Source organism: Hypomesus nipponensis, chromosome 6 (genome assembly GCF_054491055.1).
Source record: "Hypomesus nipponensis isolate SF chromosome 6, ASM5449105v1, whole genome shotgun sequence".
Taxonomy (NCBI): Eukaryota; Metazoa; Chordata; class Actinopteri; order Osmeriformes; family Osmeridae; genus Hypomesus; species Hypomesus nipponensis.
Window position 1 is genome coordinate 14,920,925 of NC_140366.1, and position 26,223 is coordinate 14,947,147.

The 26,223-nt window shown below is 48.4% G+C and overlaps 3 protein-coding genes across 9 annotated transcripts in view; 1 reads left to right on the top strand and 2 right to left on the bottom strand.

The window, feature by feature from the left end:
* Positions 1 to 196: 196 nt before the first annotated feature.
* fbxo16 (F-box protein 16) lies at positions 197 to 3,540 on the bottom strand. 2 transcript variants are annotated; one of them, XM_084699785.1, is made up of 8 exons: positions 3,126 to 3,540; positions 3,002 to 3,037; positions 2,582 to 2,788; positions 2,283 to 2,447; positions 1,820 to 2,073; positions 1,292 to 1,400; positions 576 to 807; positions 197 to 327 (listed from the first exon to the last, which is right to left on the bottom strand). In XM_084699785.1, the coding sequence occupies exons 1-8, from the start codon at positions 3,219 to 3,221 to the stop codon at positions 260 to 262; spliced, it is 1,167 nt and encodes a 388-aa protein (XP_084555911.1). In that variant the 5' UTR covers positions 3,222 to 3,540; the 3' UTR covers positions 197 to 259. The 2 variants fall into 2 exon arrangements, with proteins under 2 accessions (XP_084555911.1, XP_084555912.1); XM_084699786.1 differs by lacking the exon at positions 3,126 to 3,540 and having other exon boundaries at positions 2,582 to 2,764; positions 2,955 to 3,005.
* Positions 3,541 to 4,016: 476 nt separating this feature from the next.
* On the top strand, positions 4,017 to 20,723 carry fzd3a (frizzled class receptor 3a). The gene is made up of 9 exons (XM_084700884.1): positions 4,017 to 4,131; positions 4,995 to 5,523; positions 13,209 to 13,405; positions 13,706 to 14,171; positions 14,281 to 14,580; positions 14,935 to 15,186; positions 18,188 to 18,336; positions 18,759 to 19,007; positions 19,166 to 20,723. The coding sequence occupies exons 2-9, from the start codon at positions 5,323 to 5,325 to the stop codon at positions 19,422 to 19,424; spliced, it is 2,073 nt and encodes a 690-aa protein (XP_084557010.1). The 5' UTR covers positions 4,017 to 4,131; positions 4,995 to 5,322; the 3' UTR covers positions 19,425 to 20,723.
* A 50-nt stretch (positions 20,724 to 20,773) lies between these two features.
* cdc42bpab (CDC42 binding protein kinase alpha (DMPK-like) b) overlaps positions 20,774 to 26,223 on the bottom strand; it is a 51,342-nt gene continuing 45,892 nt past the window's right edge. For all 6 annotated transcript variants that reach the window (XM_084700879.1, XM_084700880.1, XM_084700878.1 and 3 more), the window contains one exon: positions 20,774 to 24,328. In XM_084700879.1, coding sequence (XP_084557005.1) covers positions 24,197 to 24,328 — 132 coding nt within the window. In that variant the 3' untranslated portion in view covers positions 20,774 to 24,196. The remainder of the gene's footprint in view (positions 24,329 to 26,223) is intronic.

Below are 26,223 nucleotides of genomic sequence, written 5' to 3' on the forward strand. Positions count from 1 at the left end.
ATTCAATGTTAATAATTGCTTTTCGCTTCATATCGCATATGGAACGGATGTGTGGATTGAAAATAAAACTGGTACAGTTCTTGAACTCTAATTAAATGCCCATGATATGTTTCTGGAAATAATGATGACTCATGGGTGAGAGGATTAAGGAGTGAGCTATAAAAGCATTTTCTTCCATTGTCCCTCTGTCTAGTATCATTGCGAACGACATCGTCTGACTGCTGCAGTACTCTACTGCTCCTCCAAGGGGAGCCAAGCTTCACTCCTCATCAGAGTCCTGATTGTGAACAGGAACCTTCCAGGGCTGGCCCTCAAATAAAGGTGTACCTGAAGCAGAAATACAAAATATGGAAGCAAATCAGTGACATAATGGTATGAATTTTAAAAGGCTTTGAATACTTGATAATCAAATTTAAACACCACCGAATTTGTTGATTTTGAATTCACCTCTTTAAAATTTAAATATGAATGTATTTAAATGTAAAAAAAAACAAATTCTGATCCTAAACTGCAAGGTTCAGAAATTCAGGTTGCTCATATTTGAACAGTAAAATTCAGATAGGGGGGGGGCTTACTGGGCGCACTCCTCTGTGTCCGCTGTGACGCCCTCAGGGCGTTGCGGCTTAGCGCTGGCACCGCCAGCCTCACAGGCCCCGGACGTATTCCAGCGTTCCAGTGGGCCGACCGCGACAGGCTCTTAGCGGTGTCCTTGGAGTCGGGGTAGTCCGGGTTGTGACTGGCCCAGGCGGGGCGCTTCTGGTGTGGGCGCGGTCTGGACCCCGAGCCCAGGTCCAGAGATAAGAACATCTGGGTGATGGAAAAGAAGCAGGTGTTTGTCTGGCTGCCTGTATACAATTTATACGTAAATTATATTAGTAATATATTCATTACTAATTACATTCATTAATGTCAAAATGATAAGGTATGAGCATATAGGCCTAATTGGTGCTCTGTGTGTTGTTTTCCATTTGAACTCAAATGCACAGCATAAAACCAGTGATGAAATGTAAGGTTATGGTGTTTCTCTAGATGGGAAGCATTTAAAAACATTATTCAATGTCACTGTGTCCTCTGCCTCCCCCTCCCCCCCCCCCCCCCCCCTTTGCACCGTCAGCATCCAGCCAGCCCCCACACTCGTTGGGTAGGAGGGCATTAGCATGAATCTCCATGTAAATTGTGCTCCATTATTCATGCCGCCTGCTGGTTGTTTGGTCTCAGGAGATCTCTGCAGACTCCGTTAGCATTTGGATCAGCCGGATGGTCAGGTTCTAACGAAGGAAAAATAACCTACCAATGACTTTGCTTTGCGTAGTTTATAATTGGCTGTAGGCAACGGTTTTTGGCTGGCGGTGTCTGGCTGGGCCTTGATTGGGAGGTTGACCCCTCGGTTTGTCGTTCGTCTGAAGGGAAATAGTTGTTGTAGTCATTAGGTTAAGGAGCTTGGTAATGGTTGACATAGTTCAGATGATGAGTAATTGTGTGAATCAATCGTGGGCATCTATTTCACAGCATATGGTGAAATCCTTTGTTTTCATTGAGATCAATAGATTGCCCTCTAGGTGTGGGTTAAACATATGCATTGTTGCCTAATGTGTACGAAACACACTGTTTCCTTGTGTCTGTTGTGTGAATAGGTTAAGTTAACTAAACAGCCTAAATTAAGTCAAGGACCGCTGAAAGACGAACATTTTATCTTTAGTCTTTCTAATCTTAAGGTGCTTTTCCACTGCATGATAGCCATAACCATGCAGTAGAAAATCGCCATAAGTTGCACTCTAGATCACACAGAGAGGTTTAGAGACAGACAAGTTAGACGTACACTTGGTGGGACTGTTCTATGGGGTCAAGGTTAGCCAGATAGTTGAAACGCAGGGTGTCTTTGGGATGTCTGTCGGAGTCGCGCCACGGAGGTAGTTCAGTGGAGTGTGTCCCTGAGCTCCTCCCAGTGCTGCCCCTGGCTCTCTGGATGGAAGACGTCAAGTAAACCCCTCGAGGAGCACCATCTGACGATTCCTTCTCCACCTTGCTGATAGCTGTCACCTCCGGGACCACAAACTCCTGCTGTGAGTGAGTCTGAGCACGCGCGTACACACACACACACACACACTAGTAGTTGCACTGTAGTTGTTATTGTTCTACTGAGATGTGATTTTGCATGGACTGAAACACAGAACCTTCCACTTCCGATTCTCATTTTTCTGCTGTACTTTTGACGAGCTCTATTTAACTGAGGCTCTGGATAAAAGCGTCCGCTAAATGAGTTCTAATGTAAAGTTCCGTACCTTGGGCCTGCTGGCGTGGAGCTCTTTGACTGTCTCCAGGTAGTGTCTCTTCCACACACCCTGCTCATAGAGGCCGGGGGAGAAGCTGATGCACCAGCCCAGCCTCAGACACTTGGGCATCCACAGCTGGTCCAGGTCCACTACCCCTTTCCAGTGCCAACTCACCTGCACACACACACACAACAGATGAAAATGGAGTCGTTTGATTTACATCTGTAGTTGGATCTCATTCAAACTCAGGCGCTGGTCACAGGCCTGCCCTTACCAGAGTGTATGTGTGTGTGTTTGTCTGCCCCTACCTGAGTGCATCTACAGAGGCTTCGTGGATCCAGGAAGGAGAAGATGTAGAGAGACAGAACTCTGGGCAGGACGGAGGTGAAGTCTACCGCCTCCTCCGCTACCTGAAGGCTCAGACTCCGGCGCAGGAACCTCAACTGGACCACAGAGCACCTGGAGAAGAAGTCCTGCAGAACGGCCTTCCTCTGGCCGTCAGTCCACTTGTCAAACTGAGACAGATCAACAGTCAGATCTTTCAGATGGATCTTCAGATATTGGATATTAGCAAGGTGATTGGACACCCAGCAAAAGTGTTACAGTACAGACCATCGCTGTCTGATTTGAAATGAGTGTCGTTGGTCGAGATGTGGATGTTTGGTTTGCCACATTCATTACCTTGTCGGCAGATTGTCTTGCATACATTTCTGGTGGTAGTCACTTACCCACTTTCTCAACAAGTTTCTCCTCTCTTCAAACACCTGCATGGAGTACAGTCACAGCTAAGCATATATTAACGTGCATAATGCAAATTATCAGACTGGATTGATGCAGACTGAGAATGTTTACGTTATTGTTAGACAGTTGGTGGTTCAGTGGGGTCCAGGTGCTCATCTTGGTCTGCATCTTGGCACAGTTCAGTGTGCTCCTGGGTGCGAAGGGCATCTTTGTACTCAGCAGGCTCACTGGCAACAAACGGGGAAATCTGGCGGATGAATAACACGCTACAACGCTCAATCCGCAATCAGCTGCAAGCACTCTTCACTGAACACGCTGTGTACAACTTTGAAGTCGAGGACAGCAGCTACTGACAGGTCCATCCTTAATATACATTATTTGTTCTTCTCCGATCCATGTCATCAGATTTGCACTGACTGTAACATGAAGTTAATGGGAAAACTATGTTCTAATCATGCGACCTCGTTCAATAGGCACATCTTTGTCAGCTATTGTTGCCAGTAAATGTTCTGTATAGCGTCTTCGTTTACCAGTTTCCATAGAAATGGGTACACCCTGGCGCGCTCCTCCCACCCTTGGTGCTCCCCTCCCCCTCGGCACTCTTGTCACAGGTCTACGTCGGTCTTAACGTCGACATGGGCGACATCAACATCGTTTGTCGCACAAGGGTGGCGCTACCGGTCCAAATGCTGTAGACATTTGCCTCTTCCTCATTCTCCAAGACCTAGGAACTGTGTCTGCAGTTTGTGTTTACATCTTACCAGCAAAGCAACACAGTGGTTGTCATAAGTTAAACGAAAGTAGGCTACCTACTTTGTAATATTAGATGAAATTAATTGCGTTGTATAACATTTGCTCGAATTAACATAAATATAGTTGTGGCAAAGTAAAATACCACACGTTTAGAAACGGTAGCACTATATTCTACTGGTTGCGCGTGCACGATGAGCTACGCGTCCGCGCGCTTTGAGGACCTCGAGTCGCTCGTTCCGTAGACCTGCCGGGAGAGGAGTGGATGGAGGGAGGGAGGAGGAGGGTGGCCCATTCAGATTCACTCATTGTTACAAGCTCGAGGAGCAGAGAAGACCCCCGCACGTGAATCACACTCGATTGAAAGGTAACGTACAGCCGTTTACTTCCAATTTTTCACCAGATATCGAATATTTCACCGATTTCTTAAATCGCCATCACCGCTCACACACTAGAGAGAAATTGTAGCGTCAGGATAAGCCCGTAGCGATTCAGTTAACCGGTAACTAGTCCTCATATGGTCACAATCATTTGAGTTGAAGTAACCGTCATCTTTTGTTCTGCTCCATGACATTTTTATTTGTAGACTACATGTATTTATGTTATGCTCACTCGGTGTAGTGGACAGCTGGCTTTGACAGATAGTCCGCCCTTACTACAACTGCTTGCCATTCGGTGTTATGTATTTACCGGTAGTTAGTAGTAGGCTACATAGCGTTTAATGAGTAGCCTACCAACTCAATTTCCCCCACCTTCCTACAGTACCGAAGCTGTTCATTCAACACCGTTAACGCACAGGTGTAGGTTACACGCCTTAAATTAACGTGTAGCATTTATGCGCATTTCACATCAATGTTTCTAAATGTGTAACATTTCTACAAGAATAGTAGCACGCCGGTACAGTTTGTGTATTTCGTTTGTAACACTTTAATTAAAGGCTAATCCTGTCTACTTAATTACAGGCTACTAATTCACTCATCATCATCCACACGCGTACCATTGTGGTCACTGTGAAAAAGCGGTTATGGATGTTTCCACCCACACATTAGGGACAGGTTACAATATGCAGCTGCCTGTCCACTGTCAGTTGAATGTCGAGTATCATGTAAGACGCCCATAAGCTAAAACGTTGTCAATAGCCCAAAACGATATTTGTTCTGTTACAAACCCGTTGGTAATAAACATTGTGTGACAATTTCATAAGTCTTTGAAATCTCCTCCTCTTTTCAGGTTCCAGATCTTTCCTCCAAGGTGTTCAGTAATCTACACAAACGGGGTGTAAGTGCAAACCCTCCAGGCTCAAACGCTGGGCCGTACAGTCAGGTGATGGAAGTCCTCTGATGCGTCAGACTCTGATGGATACAACCAGCGTCCAGCATGGCCACCCTGGACTGCACCCTCTCTCACACACAGTCTCTCAGTGAGCTGAAGAGGACCAGTCCACCACCCCACCAGTACCCTCCCCCCTCTACCAACACCCTCGTGAGTGAGGCCGCTCCTTAGAGGACCCGATCCCCCTCACCCGACACGGTCCTCAGCCCCTCCACTCCCAGGGACCATGGGCCTGTGGTGGATGCTGTCTGTGTCCATGCTGACTGCCTGTGTGGCCATCCCCATGGATGCAGCAGCTGGCAGCCACAGCATGTTCACCTGCGAGCCCATCACCCTGCGCATGTGCCAGGGCCTGGCCTACAACGCCACCTTCATGCCCAACGTCCTCAACCACTACGATCAGCAGACAGCTGCGCTCGCCATGGAGGTAGGAGCTTCCCTCGCCCACCAACGCTTAACATCGCTATACTGTCATTTACCACCGTACCACTTATACAATCACCCCACTCATTCACTGATACTATATACTCACCACAATATAATATACTAGCAATGGCGATTTTAGACCCTTTTTAGGGGTGCTCAAGCACTCCTAAATTTAATCTCAGCACCCCTAAAAAAAAAAAATATATATATATATATATATATATATATAATTGTTTATTATCATTTCATGCTGGTAGTTCATGAAGAAAGGGACATCCTTAGTTCTTTTTCACTCAGTCAATATTTTGCATAATAATACATAAATGTATTCATTGTTATCCAGTGAAGTTAAGGATTTATTAGCAAGGGGGTTTAGCACTTGTGCAAGGCACTGTATTCATGTCACATTCTCATTGGGGGATGAGCCCCCCTAAAGGTCTGATCCTAGAATCGCCCTTGTATACTAGTATACACCCGTCGCCACAATAATCACCTGACTCACCTATAAACTCACTACAGTGTAGTATAACCCAATGCACTTGCTTACAAAATCATCTCACTTACTAGATACTCTCTAAAATACTGTACTATACCACAACAAGCCACTAACATACAGTATTTACCCCACTTAAGTACTCACCACAATAATATTATATGCTGCTAATATAATCATCTTAGTCAGTCCTTGGCGCCAGAGGCGTAACCACGGGTACGAAAATATCTCCGAAAGATTATGCACCGGGTGCACGTCGCAAAGTAAATAAGTAAAAAAAACAGAAAAGATGCCTATCCATATTTTTCTAGGCCTATTCAAAAAGATGATTCTGGCTACGCCCCTGCTCTGTGAGCTTGCATATTTACTACCTGGCTCTGCACTTTTACTTTTATATAAAAAAAAATACGTCTTTGCTCTGTCTTATTCTCTTTCATTGGTGAGTGTAGAAAAGGGAAACTGGGAACTGTTGACACTATCCAAGTGATAGCCTACTTTTCATGCTACCCCATGCAGGCGACCCAGAATATATTACAAAAACATTCAGCTGAAAATTTAGTTAAAACATTTCTTTGGGGGCCATTTGAAACGATCAATTATTAAAGCAAAGCGTTGATGTGATCTGCGGCCTGCACAGAAATTACTCCAGCCTGGGACGGGGGTTGAGGGGTGTGTGGGTAGTTTTTGGCACAATTTAAAGGCAGTTGTGCATCCAAACTGTTTCCATAACGGGCTTGGCCTGATGGACGTAGTGGTGTGATCATGTGCTCCACTCTGCTGATGTGGACGTGCTACTACAGGACTGTTGCAGTTCACATCAGGGATTACAGAGTTTGCTGCCCATCATACTGCGCATGTTCCAGCCCAGTCCCTTTATCTATGGATTTACAACCACACTCCCATGTTACATTGACTCATCCTCTTTCCCAGGTTGATCTTAGGCAGTTGAACTCAATCAGAGAGCAGATGGGTCACTTCGTTAGAGAAATCCCCTTGTTAGTGTACATGCATTATCATCCATAATCTGTCTCTCCAGCAATTGCCTGTTGCGTATTGCTTTGCCTTTTTCATTATACACAGGCTTACATACCAACCGATCCCCCTCTCTCCCATCTCACCCATCCCTTCTGCCCTGCATAGCCTGGCAAAGAGGAGATGGGGAGTGTGTGTGTGTGTATGTGGAGCCCGGCCTACCCATCTGTCCCTGTCTCTCCCTCCCTTCCTCTGAGTCAGACAGACAGAGAGAGAGAGAGAGAGAGAGAGAGAGAGAGAGAGAGAGAGGAGGAGATCTGTGGGCTTGAAACCCAGGGTTACGTAACCTCTGAGCATCCCCCAGCCCTGGGGAAAGCATCGCACATCTGCACTGAGCACAGCTTATCTCCAGAGGAGAGCCTGCACATTCCCATGGCTTTCACTGTTCCCACTGCATTCCCGAGTACTCAGCAGATATGACCTCTGTTAGGTTGACTTAAATGCACTCCAACATTGTTTGTTTTTGTTGTTTTACATAATAAATTCCCTTGATCCTTCAGCACACAAACACACAATAATCTGTCCATCAAATTTAAAAATCTATCTTTATTAAATCTGTATACTTGTAGAGATGGTTTTAGGCTGTATGTTTGTTTTTGTGCTCATTGTAATAGTTTAGATGCACAAGACAGAAGAGAGAGGCTGCCGTCTGGTTTTAATGGTGTTCACTTTGATTTGTCACGGCTTCACAATTAGGTCTCTTTTTAGCAGGAAAGCTCGTTTGGAAAACACAGGAATCCCAACGGATGAAACACAGACCCTCTCTTTTTGTCGCTCCCTCCCTTCCTCTCTCTCCCATTCTCCCTCTTTCTCTTATCTCTCTTTCTTCCTCTCTCTCTCTGTCTCCCTCCCTCTCCATGTTGTTGCTCTATAGCATGTCTTTGGCTAGCCTGCTTCTCAGGAGAATGCAGAGCTTATAAGGAGAGAGAAGCCAAATGAGGATTGACAGTTGATTTTAAAGGGAATTAGGTCTGCTGAATAGCCATGATAATGATGATGAATGCCTCTCACCGTGGAGAAACTGTGACTTGGAATTGAACCAATGGAGTCTCTTTCATTCCAGTCTTAGAGTACCCCCTTCTGAAGTGGTGTCTCACAAAATCTCCATGTCTTCTCCTTTCAGACAGGATTGGGCTGTGCCGGGGGAACATTTGTACCATGGCTGCCTAGCGCAGTCCCATGAGAAAGAACATAGCTATCCGAACGCCCTTGACTTGGCCATCTTATCTTCCGCATTAGATGTTTTTTTGAGGGGTGGGGGGATTTTGGCTGAGGAATGGGGACCATTTGGTGCACAACTCTCTCCAACCACAACTAAGTCTGGAAGCCAGCAAGCACTCCAGTCAGTCAGCAGACGGTTGTTGTGGGCTGACCTCCTCATAACCTCAAAGCAGAAGTGGGACATGTGCCTGAGGGGTGGGAATCTGCTGTTTGTGAGCCACGGTGCAGCTCTGATAGACGGTCTGGCATGTTTGACTGACGTGGTTGAATACAGGGAAATACACCCCAGGAATCTGGTCAGAGAGCAACCAACCACAAACATGGCGTCGGACACAGTGTCCTGGGTGTGCCTGCTTTTCTCTCTGTCTTCCTCTCTCCCTCTTTCCCTCTCTGTCTTTCTATCTTCCCCCCCTCTTCCCCTTACCCCGTTTCCCTCTCTGTCTCTGTCTCTCTCCCTCTCTGTCTCTCTCCCTCTCTGTCTCTCTCCCTCTCTGTCTCTGTGTCTCTCTGTCTCTCTCCCTCTCTGTCTCTGTCTCTCTCCCTCTCTGTCTCTGTCTCTCTCCCTCTCTGTCTCTCTGTCTTGCTGCAGACATGGCAGAGATGCCTGACATGTTGAACCATGCCACTGTTCTCACAATGGCATTTTCCAGTCAAAATGTAAAATAATGCACAATATACACGCATAATATGCAATCCTTACTAGAAAATCCAGACAAAGGCTTCATATTATTGACAGCTAGGCATATAGAATAGACTTCCAGCCCCACCCATGCGGTGTGTGTGCATGCAGGAGCGCTGACTGTGGTCCGTGCTGGTGGACGTGTGTGGTGTGCAGATTGGCTCCTGGGCAGAGCTTGAGGACCAGTTCTGCTGCATGCTGTGGTCTGACACTCTGGGCCCTCTCCAACAGACACCTCAAAGAGCCTGTTGTTTTGTTCTAATGTCCAACACCATGTTGATTAGCTCCAGCCTGAATACGACTCCTGCACAATCAAAGGGAGAGGGAACAGCAACTAAACAGTGTTTGTGTGTTTTAAATAGTGTGTGTTTTAAATAGTGTGTGTATGTTTGTGTTTTAAATAGTGCGTGTGGTAAACAGTGTGTGTGTTTTAAACTGTGAGTGTGTTTTAAACGGTGTGTGTGTGTGTGTAGTGAATGACACAGAGTCTGTCCATCCCTCTCCTTCCTATCTGTCGCTTTTGTCCTCTCGCCCTCCCCCTCTCCCCTCTCTCTCCCCCTCTCCCCCTCCCCCATACTAAGCACACTGGTTGCCCAGGAAACGGGTCCCAATTGTGCTGTAACAAAGGAGCAGGCTTTCTGGGCTCTCCGGAGGTGGTCCCCCGCGTGCCCTCCGACCCCGGGGACCGTGGCTCCTCCCTCAATCCTCCCGCTGCATCGCAGGTTGCCATGGCGCCTGCGGTGGAAATGCAGAGAATCAAGCTCAACCGAAAGGGATAAGCAGTGAGAGAGGGGGGGGGGGGGGGGAGAAGACAGAGAGAAGAGAGAGGAGAGTGGGAGGGAAGGGAAGGGAGAGACAGGAAGAGAGATGATGGCAGGAGATGTCACTTGGAGCTGTAGCAGAATAATAAATACCCTGGACCAGTAGCTTGCGATTGTTGATGAATCATTACTCAGCACATCTCTATAGATGGTGTATTTAAATAACGTTACGCATCATTATCAGATGCCATCTTTTGTGTGTGTGTGTGGGGGGATTCTGTTAGCAAGAAGACTTGAATTAGTGTGTTCTGTACATTAAATCAAGAATCAATTAATAATGTAATGTTATTTATGTCCATGTACTGGATAGTTCTATACTGGAACGGCTCAAGTAGCATACATAAATACTTATTTAATAATAACTTAATTAAAATGTAAATCAAACATACACACGTATGTGGCTATCCTTCATGCTTTGACTGGTCTGTCTGTGTGGCTTCCATTTCACGATAGTCCAGAACATCATTTCACCACATTTACAGGGATCAAACATTCCCTAACCATCCCCCGTGAATGAATAATCACGTTAGCGAGATGCTGAAATGACATTACCATTCGGCTCCCCCCCCGCCCCGGGCCTGCAACACTTGACAACAGAACTGTGTGTTCCACGCTTGGCCTCCATCAGGAACAGCAGACCAGCCGCTGGCAGACACAGCTGCTGTGTTCACGGGACAGAACCAGACCCCTCGTCCACTGGCCCCCGAGACCTCTGCTGTTTGTTTGGGCTGCGTGTGTAAATACATGCTGTGTACGTGTGTGTAAAAGTGTGACTGTCGGATCTCCACAACCCATGAGACGACCACCGCTAACACACTACTGTCAGGCTTTCATTCAGACTGCTGATGGATGCTTTATTCCTCGTGCCTTCGCCGTCGCCTTTCTGAGTCCTGTGTGTAGCACAGGACAATCAGAGCAGAGGGTGTGTGCCCTGGGGGTGGAGGGCAGGGGAGGGCAGGGGTGCCCAGATGCAGACCCACTTAAGGGCCGTCATATCATGTAGCTGTGCGCTCAGCCCCATGCTGCTGAGGTAGCACTGTAGGTGTCACGAGACAGGCGCTGGCCACAGCCAATCAGGAGGGGCGCCGTCTATTTTTACACGGAGCCTTGGAGGGTGTGCTTGCCTTGTCCTCTCCCATGATTTAATCTGCAGCGGTGTGCCAGGTGTCATGAGATCTAGAGGGTTTCATGAAAAGGGTGCGTAATTGGGTCTGCATGTGTGTGTGTGTGCGCGCGCTCAACACACGCCCAAGGCTCCATGTTATTGTATGTAACACCAGGACGCAATGAATCATGTGATGACTCACTCGTCCAGAAACAATTAGATGGACTGCTTGATGGACCGTGGTTGTGACAGGCAGGCGTGCATGTAGGGTAAACCAACCTTCGGTCACACAGCAACAGTAATAAGCCCTTCCATCATAATAATGACTCACATCATGGATGGTCTCATTATGTAATAGAGCCATAAAAAAAACAGTCATTCTCCCACCATCGCCCAGTCAGTCAGTTCTCCAGTGTTATGCCGCCTCATACTGAAGCAGCCAGTCACTGCAGCAGCTAAAGCCTGGCATGGCTGTCTCTACTGTCAGAAACATAGCCTGTTGTCTGATATGTATGGATGTGGGCCCTTTGTGAGGGAAGGGGCTCATCTAACAGGCATCCTAATCCTGTTAGAGACAGACATGTGGGTGGCAGCCAGGGCCTGATGTGCTGCTAGGACTAGGATGGGAGCTTCACAGGCACACACACACACAGACACACACAAACACACAAACACACACACACACACACACACTGGGATGCTGTGTCATGGAAACGGCTGTGATGAAAGAGTAGATGGGCTTCTTATCTTGATCATGTGTGTTTTCTAGTTTTGTGTATACACACATCCACACACATTCATCTGTGGAGAAAGAACTGGCCTAACCTCATTAAGCTGCACTAGAGCCCAAAAGAGATGCAGAGTGGCTTCACAGAGATCAGAGACATGGTGAAAGGTTACTGTTTTCTGTTACTCCTATCTGGGCTGGTTCTCTGTTCTGTAGGCTGGTTCTCTGTTCTGTAGGCTGGTTCTCTATTCTCTGGGCTGGTTCTATGTTCTTTAGGCTGGTTCTTTGTTCTGTAGCCTGGTTCTCTATTCTCTAGGCTGGTTCTCTGTTCTATAGGCTGGTTCTCTGTTCTGTAGGCTGGTTCTCTGTTCTCTAGGTTGGTTCTCTGTTCTCTAGGCTGGTTCTCTGTTCTGTAGGCTGGTTCTCTGTTCTGTAGGCTGGTTCTCTGTTCTGTAAGCTGGTTCTCTGTTCTGTAAGCTGGTTCTCTGGGCTTGTCTGCTCTCTCTAGCAGGCCTCCCACCCCCCTCCAGTGCTGCCAATGAAACTCCATTTAGCTCATCTCATCCTCTCTCCCTGGGCTGGTGTCCCTGTTCTGTCCCTCCTCCTCCCCCAGCCCTGTCTCTGCCACAAAGGCCGTCCCTTCTCCCTCCCCAGCCCGGCCCAGCAGGGGCAGGATGTGTCTGGCTTGGCCCTGGCCCTGGGTGGGGCCCTTTGCTTCCCCCTCTCACACCCCTCCCTCTGGGGATTTGCATATTAAAGACGTGCCCCACAGCTGCTCTGGCTCCCAGAATTCCTCTTGGCAGAACTGGTTCTTCTCTTTGTGTGTGTGTGTGTGTGTGTGTGTGTGTGTCACAGCGTGGTCCTCTCCACACCAAGGCCTTCTCCAGTGCCCCTCCCTGGCTGGGTATCTGAAGAGGGGGTTGGGATCCTGAGCTTGTTCTGCTCCTCCTGTCTCTGTCTTATTGTGCCAGCACAGGACAGGGGGGGCAGAGGGGAGAGGATTATTAGGAGAGGGGGCAGTAAGGGTGGTGGGGGCAGTAGGGCGGGGTGGCGGGGCTGTTTTGTTTTTTGACTCCAGAAACTCTGTCTGAGGATATGGTCCAGTGCTCTCTTTGTTTCCCCCTCAGCCCTCCTTTCTAAGCAGCAGTGGTGTTTCAGGCCTCAGTGTGTTTTGAACGCAGAAGGCGTGTGTTTTTAGACCCACGTCCTGTTTGACGACGCTCACGGGTGCCCTCATTATGTCCGACATTCATAGAAGGGCGTTAGATGCTGTGTTTTACACCCACCCACAAACACACACACACAGACACACACTCACTCAAAAACACACTCTGTCTCAACAGTTCCCTGACGGAGGATAAACTATTTGCTTCACACACACCCCAAAGCTATTTTTCATGCACACTCAAACACCCTAACATGCACACATTTTGACTGTATAATCAGTCTCTTAACAGCAGTCAAATACTGTTAAAAAGACAAAACCCCCCAACACTCACTAACACAACCCCCCAACAGACACATACACTAATGGCCCCCAAACACACACACACACACACACACAGGGTCCCAGCAGCCCCCTAACAGCAGTGTCCCTCCCCTCCTCAGCCCTTCCACCCCATGGTGAACCTGCAGTGTTCTCCGGAGCTCAGGATGTTCCTGTGTTCCCTGTACGCGCCCGTGTGCACCGAGTACGGCCGCACCACGCTGCCCTGCCGCCGCCTCTGCCTCCGCGCCCGCCGCGACTGCTACCAGCTCATGGACATGTTCGGAGTGGCCTGGCCGGAGGAGATGGACTGCAGCAGGTCAGTGAATCCTGGGGCTCGCTGTGACGAGGGCTCATCCCCGCGGAGGGATCCTTGGGCGAGCTTACATCCTGGGTTCGAGTCCCGCTCAGCCTGAGGAAGGCTGCAGTGTGTTCATGAAATCATGGGTTTGAATACCACACCCTCCCGTATGTTGCTTTGGATGAAATAACTACTGCTAAACCATAACAATTCTTTAGTAAAAAACTTAATGCTGACGGCTTCCTCCCTACCCCCCCTCCTCCTCCCTCCCCCCTTCCCCTCCCTCCTCCCCCCCCCCCCTCCTCCCCCCTCCTCCAGGTTCCCAGACTGTGACGAGCCGTACCCGCGGTCCGTGGACCTGCTCTCCAGCGCCGACAGCACTGAGGACTCCACGGTCTCCGTCCAGCGGGACTACGGCTTCTGGTGTCCCCGGGAGCTGAAGATGGAGCCCGACCTGGGCTACTCCTTCCTGGGCGTGCGTGACTGCTCGCCCCCCTGCCCCAACATGTACTTCCAGAGGGAGGAGCTAGCCTTTGCTCGCTACTTCATAGGCGTGGTCTCCATCGTGTGTCTGTCCGCAACCCTCTTCACCTTCCTCACCTTCCTCATCGACGTGTCGCGCTTCCGCTACCCGGAGCGGCCGATCATCTTCTACGCCGTGTGCTACATGATGGTGTCCCTGGTCTTCTTCCTGGGCTTCCTGTTGGAGGATCGCGTTTCCTGTAACGCGGCGATCCCCGGAAGATTCCGGGCGTCTACTGTGACCCAGGGGTCCCACAACAAGGTAGGGTGGTGTGGGGTGTGGGACCAGCAAGGGCCAGACTGTTTGGGTCGATTGGTGACTGGTAGGTGACTGGTGGACACGTAATAATGCCCCCCCCCCCCTCCCCCAGGCGTGCACTCTTCTCTTCATGGTGCTCTACTTCTTCACCATGGCGGGCAGCGTGTGGTGGGTCATCCTCACCATCACCTGGTTCCTGGCCGCAGTGCCCAAGTGGGGCAGCGAGGCCATCGAGAAGAAGGCCCTCCTGTTCCACGCCTGTGCCTGGGGCCTGCCGGGCGCGCTCACCGTCACGCTGCTCGCCATGAATAAGATCGAGGGCGACGGCATCAGCGGCGTGTGCTTCGTGGGGCTGTACGACCTCACGGCGCTGCGCTGGTTCCTGCTGGCACCGCTGGGCCTGGACGTGCTGGTGAGTGGGGGGGCTGGACGTGGTGGTGAGGGGGGGGGGGCTGGACGTGGTGGTGAGGGGGGGGGCTGGACGTGGTGGTGAGGGGGGGGGGCTGGACGTGGTGGTGAGGGGGGGGGGCTGGACGTGGTGGTGAGGGGGGGGCTGGACGTGGTGGTGAGGGGGGGGGCTGGACGTGGTGGTGAGGGGGGGGGGGGGCTGGACGTGGTGGTGAGGGGGGGGGCTGGACGTGGTGGTGAGGGGGGGGCTGGACGTGCAGCATGTCTGTCTGTGTATCTGTTTAAGTCTGTTTATCTATCTGTATATCTCTGTTTATCTCTCATGTATGTCTGGCTCCTGTCACCTGACTGGCTCCAGGTGGGCGTGTCTCTGCTGCTGGCGGGCATCGCGGCGCTGAACCGCGTGCGTATGGAGATCCCCCTGGAGAAGGAGAACCAGGAGAAGCTGGTCAAGTTCATGATCCGCATCGCTGTGTTCTCCGTCCTCTACCTGGTCCCCCTGCTGACTGTGCTGGCCTGCTACCTGTACGAGCACACCTACCGGCCCGTCTGGGAGACCACCTGGGTCCAGGAGCGTTGCCGGGACTACCACATCCCCTGCCCCTTCCAGGTAAGACCCGGGTCCCAGTGCCAGGTGTACTGGAGGCTGTATACAGGTATACTGCAGTATGCTCACTATGCCAAAGCATTGCTGCCAATATTGTACCACATTATCAGTTAGTATACTACTCCTTTTTCTACCCACAAACACATCCCCTCGTCCTACCAGGTAATATACTGCTTTTACCTTGTGCTGTAAAACCAACAGCATTTCCCCAGTGACAATTCAAAAGGGGTCATGTTGAATTTGGGTGAAAGAACTTTAAATTCAACTCGGCATTCGACGAGAGGGGAATAAATACTTTATCAACTGACATCTTTCACTGCAGTGTCGGATCTTGCTGTTTTATCACCGAGTTGCAGCACACACACAGACACAGATACACACACACAGACAGACAGACACACACACACACAGACACACACACAGACACACACAGACACACACAGACACACACACAGACACACACAGCTCTCAGGTTGCAGTACTTCAGAAGCAGTGCTTGCCTCCAGCTATAGAACAAGCTCTCCCGCTCATCTGGTGAGCCTGTTAATAATTCAAACACTTCCCTGCTCTGTTTGTGCAGTTGTGAGAGTGTGTGTGCTCACTGAAGTGCACCTGCAATTCTAGCTGTATGCCCCGCATCCCTTACAAGTCTTCTGTGTTGGTGGCACAGAAAGTTCCAGATCTACAAAGTGCTAGTGTTAGTGTCCTCTATAAAACAGCCGTCAGTGCACAGAGGAAGGAGCGACCAGACAGGCATTGTGTCGTTGCTATATTTAGGCCAGTTCTGGTGCCATGTGTGATGGGAGTAATCTGGATGTGGGCTTTGGTGGCAGAGGGAGCCTTGATGAACACAGGACTGATTTGGGGCAGAGGCCAGAGAATGACCCTCAGCTGGCATAGAGATTTGGCCACATTTTGACCCGCTAAGACAGCTGTGTTGGTATACGTCTGTCTGTGTGTGTGTGTGTGTGTGTGTGTGTGTGTGAGGGTGTGTGTGTGAGAGTGGGTGTTTGTACGTCCCCCAGCTGGTGCCGTAATAAGATCTGCCCTGTTAGCTCTCTGACACGCCCCCCACCCCCATGCACTGCATGTGTGTGTGTGCTTATGTGTGTGTGTGTGTGTAGGGGATGGGTCTATATAGAGATATGTAGGGTAAGATGAGTTAAATGCACAGTTTGTTAATCTGTCACGCAAACACTGTCTGTCGTATAAGGGAGCAATGCAGTGTTATCTCTCTGTTTGTGAACGGGAAAGAGAGCTCACACACACACAACATCACACAAACACACACACAACATGGGGATGTATGAGAAGCTATTTCTAGTATGAGAGGAGAGGTGGGGGACGGGCGGGGAGGGGACAGCAGAGCAGACAGCCCAGTGTTCATTGAGTTTGTTGCATCTGAGAGAGACCTGCAGTAAGATATCTCTCAGTCGAACTAGCACAGAGCTTCTCCAGAGCCAGGTCAGCAGAGAGAGAGAGATCAGCAGTGATGTCAGCGCTGCTTCCTGTTCCTCAGTCTCCGGGCAGATCTGGAGACAATGTGTGCTTCAGGGATGGACCAGGAGCAGATGAGATGTGATAAACATGGAGGGGACAGGGCTCTGCGGAGCTCCTATCTCTCTGAGTGGAGTAATGATCCTATCTGAGCATCTCTCTGCCTCAGGCTCTGCATGCCTGCTCCACTCATAATGAGGCCATCATGACTGCATCAGTGTGTGTCTGTGTGTGTTGTGTGTGTGACAGAGCGAGAGAGGGAGTGTGGGAACAGGAAGGGTGGAGATGCATCGTCTGTGTGCTTTAATTGAGGCAATGTTTGCTTGTCTGTTTGCGCTGTTACTGGGGCTGTAATTGTGGCTGTCTACAGTGTGTTGTGTTGTGTTGTGTTGTGTGTGTGCATGCGCTGTCCTGAGCTGTTTGTGTCTGCGTTGTTGCTATGGTAGACAGAGTACAGAGGTATTGCTGCAGAGTAGTGTAAATGGGTTACTGAGCCTTTCTACTGTAGAGGTGTGTGTGTGTGTGTGTGCCTGGGGGCCACAGGTGCACTCTCTGGCACAGAGCAGGAAGAGAGAGGGGATGGAGGGATTGGAGAAGTCAGACTGAGGGAGAGAGACAGAGAGAGAGAGTCATTGTGTTGGCTGCTGGATGCTGGATGTTTTTGCCTGCAGCGCTAGGCAGTCCAGTCTGACGTCAACATTCCACAGCCTGCTATAGCAGTCCTGATTTAACATACATGAACTCATACATGAACTCACAACTGAAGAGCTGCTGGCTGACAAGGCGCTAGCTTCACACACTCCTACATCCACCCACACACACACACACACACACACACACACACACACACACACACACACACACAGTCTCCCATCTCCCATCTTGTATCCTCTGTGTGTGTGTGGGCGTGCATGTGTAGAATGTATGTGTGGACGAGAAGGAAAGAGAGAGCAGACCAGCATATACAAGCACACAGATGTTTCAGCTTTATTGTCATTTGTAACAAGGTACAGGTGCATTGGAATGTTGTGGTCCTGCTGATCCCTTGGTGCAATCCCTCACTAAGTTTAGATGGTGTATTGTAGGGTTATATAGGCCATATAACCCTACAATACACCATCTAAACTTACAATACACCATCTACACCTACAATAAACCATCTAAAACTACAATAAATATGCCCCAACCTCCACAAAGCTACTACTCCTATTGACTACATGTATCTGGAGTATAGGGAGTCAGGTGGCTGGAGCGGGTAGGGAATCGGGCTAGTAATCTGAAGGTCGCCAGTTTGATTCCCAGCCGTGCCAAATGACGTTGTGTCCTTGTGCAAGGCACTTCACCCTACTTGCCTCGGGGGGAATGTCCCTGTACTTACTGTAAGTCGCTCTGGATAAGAGTGTCTGCTAAAGGACTACATGTAAATGTAGTTTAATGTAGTATAGAAAATATATCTAAAGGGTAAATGTGAATGCCCTGACGGTGTGTTCCGTGTGGTGGGCTGCAGGTGGAGAGGACCAGCCGTCCGGACCTGGCCCTGTTCCTCATCAAGTACCTGATGCTGCTGGTGGTGGGCATCCCCTCCGTCTTCTGGGTGGGCAGCAAGAAGACCTGCTTCGAGTGGGCCAGCTTCTTCCATGGCAAACGACGCAAAGAGTAGGTGTTTCTGTCTAACAGGCTGTTTGTGCCATGCAAGTCTTTCGTTTTTTTTCCCCCGGTTGCTTGTTATGACCTGGTGGTTGAGTGAATGTGTCAGTGATAGTCCTGGTTGGTTACATCAACGAGACATTTGTTGAAGATGACATGTTGAGGTGAACAAACTACTATTATTTTTCGTAATGCAATTCCTGCGTGTTGCAGGTGTGTGTGGTCGTAGTGTGTGTAGTCATAGTGAAAAGGCCCCTCTCTCTCTGTACCCCCCTCCCTCCTGTACTCAGAGAAGTAACCCCCTCTCCCACCTTCTGCTCCACATACTCCTCCTTCCTCTTCCTCCACTCCTTCTTCCCCTCCACCTTCCCTCTCTCTCTGCCCTCCCTTGTCTGCCTCTCCCTCCCCCCCCTCCCCTCCTCCTCCTCCAGTGGGATGGTGAACGAGAGTAGGCAGGTGCTCCAGGAGCCGGACTTCGCCCAGCTGCTCCTGCGGGACCCTGGAGCCCCTGTGGTGAGGAAGTCGCGGGGCACCTCCACCCAGGGCACGTCCACCCACGCCTCGTCCACCCACCTGGCCATGCTGGACGAACCCCCCAGCGGCAGCAGCAGCAGGGCCAGCTCGCTCCGCAGCAAGACCAGCAGCTTCCACGGCAGCCTGCATCGCTCCAGAGACGGCAGGTGGGAGGAGGGTGTGTGTGTGTGTGTGGGTGGGGGGGGGAGGTACTGTGTTTGTGTGGAGGGGTACCTTACAGGAGGATTTGAACCTGCAAACTATTGATCTGCAGTCACCCTAACCCAATGAACTATAACCTCCCTAACCCTCTCTGCCCTACCAGGTACACGGCCTGCAGTTTCCGTGGCGGCGAAGATCGCCAGCCCTATGGCAGCATGCCCCGCCTCCATGACCAGCCGCAGTCCCGCCACTGCAGCACCAACCGTCTTGACAGCCTATCACGGCAAGGCTCCACCTTGCGCCTGGAGACCCAATCACGGCACAGCAGCACCAGGGACCTTAGCAACATCACCCAGCCCATGCAGGGCACCCCCGGCAACGGCATCCACAGGGTCCTAGAGGAGGATGGGTCCACAGCCTGAGACAGCACTGGTGGTGAGGGACTGCGGGAGGCGGAGTCAGACAGGAAACAGGAAGTAAAGAACAATGACAGATGAAAATGTCATTTAATCATGAATACTGAGTAAGAACCTGAACTCCTGGACAAAGAACTATCTTTTCAGTTCTCTGTTTTGAAGTCGGCATCGAGGACTCTTTTATAAACTTTGTATGAAGTCTGTTGGGCTGATATCTGAAGTGTCTGTGGCTGATGCTTTGGAGAGCTTGTCCTCAGGCCAGAACTCAGGGGGGTCAACCAGGGTCCAATAGAAGTCACTCCACCATGAGCTGGATAGCAGACTGCTAAGCACATATTTACAAACACTTCATACACCCGGTTTAGTTTCCCTTTACCAGAGCTGGTGGTGTGTCCCAAACCATTACTGCACCTTGTTGAGGTACTTACTACACATTTTCGTTGCACTTGGAATGGAGGCAGTTGGCAAAAGTGGACATGATGGTGAGGAGGAAGGAGAAACAATGTGTCAGTCTCTGGTGTGGTTTGGGGTGTGGTTTGTCAGCCATCTTGTTGAAGGATGAATTACAGGGAGAGAGCTAAATTCCCAAACTCCAGCCTTATGTGGCCTTTGCAGACAGAGTCCAAGTAATTTGTGTGGAAAAAGTCAATTATCAAATTGGAAGCTAGCTTTCTCCTGCACACCAGGTCCATCACTGAGGTACTTAAACAATGCTTAACATTTCAGAGCCATTTATATTTTTCCAAATACAGTAAGAAAACTGTTGTAATATTTATCACATTGTAGGCAGTAGGGGTGGGAATCTCAAATAACATATATATTACTTAAAAGAACTGATATCAGTTAAATTATCAATTGGTTTGAGTGAGATTTGAACTAGGGTTTGGGTACCATGTTTGGCAGTAGACTCTATGGTACACATGCTTACCCACTGAGCCACAGAGGGTTCCTGCTAAGTTACAGTGTAAATGCCCTTATGACATTTTGATTCAATATATGCTTACATTATTCAGTATCAGTATTGATTTTTTTTCCAAAATATTTCGCATTTTGAAATTGGACTGTGTCTGCAGAGGCCTTTAGAGTGAACATGAGTAGATGGTGTCCTTTGTCCCTCCAATTAGATTAGAATAAATAGTAGTGTCCTACTTTTACAAAGTGTATACTTCCATGTGTAGATACAACCTTAGCCCCGAGGTCTTCTAGTGTGGCATCATATGTGCATAGATGTAAATTGTTTTGTTTGTTTTTGCGGTACACATTTGTGAAATTTGTAATAAACTGAGAAAACACGTCTTGAAGAAATGAGAATCCGTGTTTGTGTAAAGGAATGAAGTCACACGAGGGACTCCTGGTGTGTCTGTGTTTGTAACAGCCCTCCGCTTTATTGAAGTACATCAGAGTCTGGTTAATATAATGAGTTCTCCACATACACGTGGCTCCCAGTTCCATACATTACTTTGTTTGACCTTACACCTTAAATATTTCTGTGCAAAAAGAATCTACATCACCTGTAGTGGGTTATCCTCTGTAAAACTCCCAAACCGTTCAAATATGAGCAAGTCAAATAAAACGACAAACCAGGGCAAAAAAATGATTACATCTATAACATGCAAAACTGTACAAATTATTACAAAGCAATCCTAGAAAAGGAAAAAACAAAATAAAACTTAATATGATATGAAAGAGTAAAATAATATAGAAGGTACTGTAGATAGAACCTCACTGAAATGCAAAGGCGTTTAGATTTTCCGTTTAAATGGTTGCCATGGTTACCACTGAGGCTCCCCCTACACCTTTACCTTGACTCCAAGTGAACTCTGACCTCTCACCTCAGCTTCGATACGAAAACACCCGTCTGATCACCCCAACACCTCACGCCTCTCCTTGTGGCCTGGCTGACCGACCCTAGCGCCCAGTCCACATCACCCCACCTTCCTGTTCTTCCAGCCAGGCCCTGTCACACTCCTTTTAACAGGATACAAATATTGATTGGTTCTGACATTCCTGAGTTATTTTTATTTTTTTCTCTTATTTTTTCCAAAAGTCGGATTTGGGGTCCTTCAACCGTTGCAGTAAAAGACAACTAAACGACTCGACTAAGATACCCTCCTGTTAGCTAATACATTCTACAGACCAGGTCCAGCAGACACTAGCAGACTCTGTAGCTTCAAGGTACATTTCAGTAAGAGGTGATTAAGTTCAGACAGTAAAACCAGCATATTCACAACAGAAGCATTTAACCGTCTGTGGATCAACCTCAGTGTCATGGAATTCTCTAGAATTTGGAATGCTACCAATACTGTTGTTAGCTGTATTCTTGCAGAATCACAGAACAAGTTTATATTTCAGCTTTGGACACCATGGCAGGAATGAAAGCAGTTTGTGATTGGTTAAATTTGTTTGTGTGTACTTCAGCATCACACAAGAATCACTAAATATACTGTTGCCATGACAAAGGACTTGGTACACTTCAACCCACACCACATCTCCTCCACCCTTAAGACAGAAGGTCCCTTTGAAGAGTGTTGCATCAACACCGGCTGCCTAATAATTTTGTGACGTAAAAACAAAACAAAAAAATGATTTTCCTCATCAGAACGAAAATTATTTCAGTAAGAGTGAGAATGTGAGAAAGACGTTCCGTCGCTTCCTCTTCAGGTACAAGAGCAAGCCGCTGTAGGCACAACCCCAAAAGCTTAGAAAAGGTAACTATGGTAACTATTTACTGTGCCTGAACACAGGTCAATACAGTGGGGTGGTTGCATCCAGGTAAATGTATTGACAAGTAGACAGTTACATACATATTCCAATAACAATGAGATCAGGTGAGTTTGAATGCTGTCTGTAACGCAGGAAGTTACATAGTTTACTTATCCCAGTGCTCTCTGGGTAACGTAGTCAGGAACTCAGACGACGTGTCTCTGTGTTGTCTGTCTAACCTACAGTATCACCGCAACATTCTTCAAAGTAAGCAAAGGCTCTCAGAAAAAAATAAAACAAGACTGAACAAGTCTCTTTTTTTTTGGTTATAATAAGCTTTTCCAAAAAAAGATTCTCTCTCACTCCAAAGACAAAAGGATATACAACAACGGTACCACAGAGACAATGAACACATTTCATACTGTTGACAACAGGCCTGTCAGACTGTGAACCATAGTGGTAGTCGAGGAGGAAAAGGCATTCATTACAAAACACCTCTATGTATGACTGTATGCATATGTGTAGATGTGACCGTGTGTGTGATTGGAAAACAGTTTCAAATAAATGCACATATTCACTCAACAGCAAGGGCCCTGACTGGCCCTCAAACTTGAGTTTCCTCACATGAAAATTCAATTGGGAAAATAACACTCGACAAATCCGTACGTGAGATAGAAAACAACAATCTACAAGCAATCGTAAAACAAAAACTTGAAAGTGGTTTAAATGGCTTTCGTGAGAGTCAACCCCCCAAAATCATTCTCAAAAACAAAATAAACAGGATTGAGAAACTTCCCGCATGGATTTCTCTATAGTATTTACCTTATCATATATTATTCTCTACTGTAACCTATGTACATTATTGTGATGGGAATCAGCTTTGCGTTTGGATTGGTGGGCTGGTCTATGCCAAAGCAGTGTACGGTAGGTTCTAGTCTACATGGAGAGATGGTCCCAGGTCGCTAGTTGATGATGTCACTGGCCCTTGAGGAATAGCGTCCAGGAGCAATGATGTCATCATAGAATATATCTGCATCTAACTGCTGTCTCTAAGGTTCTAGAACATGAAGCCGTTAAGGTCTCCAGTTTAACTCCTGTATGTCTAGTCATGTTTCTGGAACAGCTTTGTAGCTTTTTATCGATGGTACAAAACAAATTAAAATCACAGCACATATCACTTTCATGAGCAAAATAAGAAATAAAACATCATTACCGTCTTGTTTTTTTTTTGTTTTTTTTGTTGAAAATTGTATTTGTGAGCCTCGTAAATCTGCTTTCCTTCTTCAGCTGTTATCATCCAAAAGCGAAGCAACCGATGGAAAGAGTTAGAGAAAAGACTCTTACACTTCTAGCTGCAGAAGCACCTTGCTCTCCATGTCTAAGATTGATAAATAAATAAAAGGTTGTCCTCTGAAACTGGGGGTCCTATGTACAAGCACAAATCACCTTGTTGATAACAATCCTCTTCTTTTTGTAGCATCTTTGAGGCTTGAGTGTATTTAGTTGAGGTGCCAATTGGTAGAATTCTGGAACACTCTGGAACATTCTGGAACACTCTGGAATACTTGAGCTACGAGTGCTGCAATCAAAGTACTGTCATTGAAGCTCGGGGCTTTGGTTACTGTGATATTTTAGCTACAGTTTAGATCCAAAAGGTGTGTGGGAGGTGATGTGGGGGGGGGGGGGGCAGACACGAGATCACTCATTTAAGCTATGTCCTTTCTCTACTAAACAGACAAGCGCACACCTGTTCAAGCTGTGTCAAACACTAACACACACTCTCACACCAGCACACACGCTCACACAGTAACATACAGTAGTGTATGTTCCTCAACACCCATCCAAACTAACATCAGACCCCAAACTTCACTCTCGTTCAAGAGAAAAGAACAGACAAGTCTTTCCGTGTCGCCAGCTATGACTGGGGGGCGGGGTTTCTTAGAGGACAAAAAAGGGGAGATAAAGTCAAAAGGGGTGTGGCCTGTGACAGGTGCAGTTCAGTGGGCAGGGGATAGGCTGAGCCTCAGGAAGGGGCGGGCCCAGGGTGGCTGTGAGTGGAGGGGCTGTGCTGGCATTCATGTGTCCCAGACCATGCGGTCTGTGCTCTCCAGAGAGAGGGACTTGGTCTTGTGCGGGGAGGCGGGGCTTGGAGGGCTGCTGAATGTCGAACTGTTGGACGCCGTGGAGTGACGAGGCGAATCCGAGTCCTGGAGAGAGACAGAGAAAGCATAAAAACAGATGAGGGAGAGAGAGACAGATGAATCATAAAAAGATAGATGAGAGAGAGAGAGAGAGAGAGAGAGAGAGAGAGAGAGAGAGAGAGAGAGAGAGAGAGAGAGAGAGAGAGAGAGAGAGAGAGAAACAAATCATAAAAAGAGAAAGATGAGAGGATTCGGGGGAGGAAGAGAGTGAAGGAGAGGAGGTGTTTGGATTAAAGAATACTCTGGTTCCTCTCAGAGACAAAGCCGGGATACCTTCAGGCTTCAAACAGGAGAAACAGGCAGAACATCACAGATACAACACAGTGCTGATGATCCTAATGTTTCTCCTGCCTGCACCACCTAAACGTGACCCAGCTCTCACAGACTAGAGCCGGACCAGGCAAACTGCTCCCTGGAGAAACGCCATTTTTACTTCTACGTGTGTGTGTGTGTGTCAGTAACATAGCCTGAATATTATTTTTTGGGGGTCCCATCTTAAAATGAGAAGGGCCACTCCAGCAAACAAATCATCAATTTTTGAATGTGTTACTGTAGACAAACAGAAATCTGGGGGCCGGTCATGTAAATGAGGAGGCCTTGGCCCCCACAGCCCCACTCCTGGTGTGTTATCCCTTTCAAACCAAACCCTTGAACTATGGCTCTGATCTGCTGTTGTGAACAGGAAGCCACAATCACATCACTCACAGATCACACCGGGGGCAACTGCCTTTTGCTGCCTTCCACATCATCAGCCAATGAGCAGATTGATTGACCAGAAGTAATTGGCCGAAGCAAGAAAACAAACACACACACTTCCTGCCAACACAGCAGAACCGGCCAATCAGGGATCTTGACTTAGAGCTGTGGCGAGAGCAATCGAACAAATCGACTGGTCGCCTCATCATGGTCAGGAATCTGATCCACGATTGGTTCAGTCAGATGTGTTCGTGCTAGGCTCTGCACCCCTGATTGGCTGCCCCAGAGAGCAGAGGCGGGAGGGAGGAACACTTGAGAACAGCTCCTCTGCAGGCCTCAGCCCCCCCTCGTCCCCTCATGAGGGAGGAAGTGGAACAGATGAGTTTATTACTGTGCTTCAATGTTGGGGTCACCTCAAGTTCAGTTTGGTTCAAATTCAGGAGGGGATTCAAAACCCTGATAGAGACATTTTTTTAAGGCACAATTTGAATGTCCTGCTATGGGTCTTTACATAATTTATACAATTATTTCTGTTTTGTTTTAAAAATGTATTTCTGTTTGAGAAGGAGCCGACCCCAACCTAGCTTTCTTCATGTTTCTCACAGACAAACACACAGCTTCCATCCTCACTGGTCTCTACCGGTAGTCACTGTTGTGCCTCTACTGTGAGAGTGAAGCAGGATTCTGAGAGCAAAGACCGTCCATGTCAGTGTTGTGACCACCAGAGATGTCCAGATATACACGCAGCGGTCAGACCAGCTATGGACACGCCTTCTACAGTAACCAGACCAACTCTCACTGTCCTCCCTCCACAGCCAAAGACAAATCAACACTAAATAAACACCTGCTGATTTGTCATCCGGTTGGATCTGTACTTTATGAAAACGGTTTCTATCAGGGCTATCTGATCTTCAAACTAGCAGTTGTCATGTTCAGAAACATGGCTGTGAGTCCACCAGGGGGCGGTGTGGAGGCAGAGAGAGGCATGCTGGGTAGAGGGCAGTCAGAGGAGCACCATTCCAACGTGAACACATGGGATGAGGAGGAGAGCTGTGGAGGGTGGAGGGGGGTGGAGCCTGTGGCTGGTCATCTGGACTCCCACCAGCAGGGGGCCAGAGTGACAGTGAGAAGCTTTCAGATGCTGCTGCTGCTGCTGATGATGCCGCTGGCGTTGAAATGGTGCACGTGGAGGTGAGTGGGGGGGG

Excerpts from the sequence above, each read along its gene's own strand:
- fbxo16 (XM_084699785.1), bottom strand. The coding sequence starts at position 3,221 with ATGCCCTTCGCACCCAGGAGCACACTGAACTGTGCCAAGATGCAGACC. Across the intron at positions 2,448-2,581 it reads GCCTCTGTAGATGCACTCAG|GTGAGTTGGCACTGGAAAGG; the intron begins GTAGGGGCAGAC and ends GTGTGTGTGCAG. Across the intron at positions 2,074-2,282 it reads TCCACGCCAGCAGGCCCAAG|ACTCACTCACAGCAGGAGTT; the intron begins GTACGGAACTTT and ends GCGCGTGCTCAG.
- fzd3a (XM_084700884.1), top strand. The coding sequence starts at position 5,323 with ATGGGCCTGTGGTGGATGCTGTCTGTGTCCATGCTGACTGCCTGTGTG. Across the intron at positions 5,524-13,208 it reads CAGCTGCGCTCGCCATGGAG|CCCTTCCACCCCATGGTGAA; the intron begins GTAGGAGCTTCC and ends TCCCCTCCTCAG. Across the intron at positions 13,406-13,705 it reads GAGGAGATGGACTGCAGCAG|GTTCCCAGACTGTGACGAGC; the intron begins GTCAGTGAATCC and ends CCCCTCCTCCAG.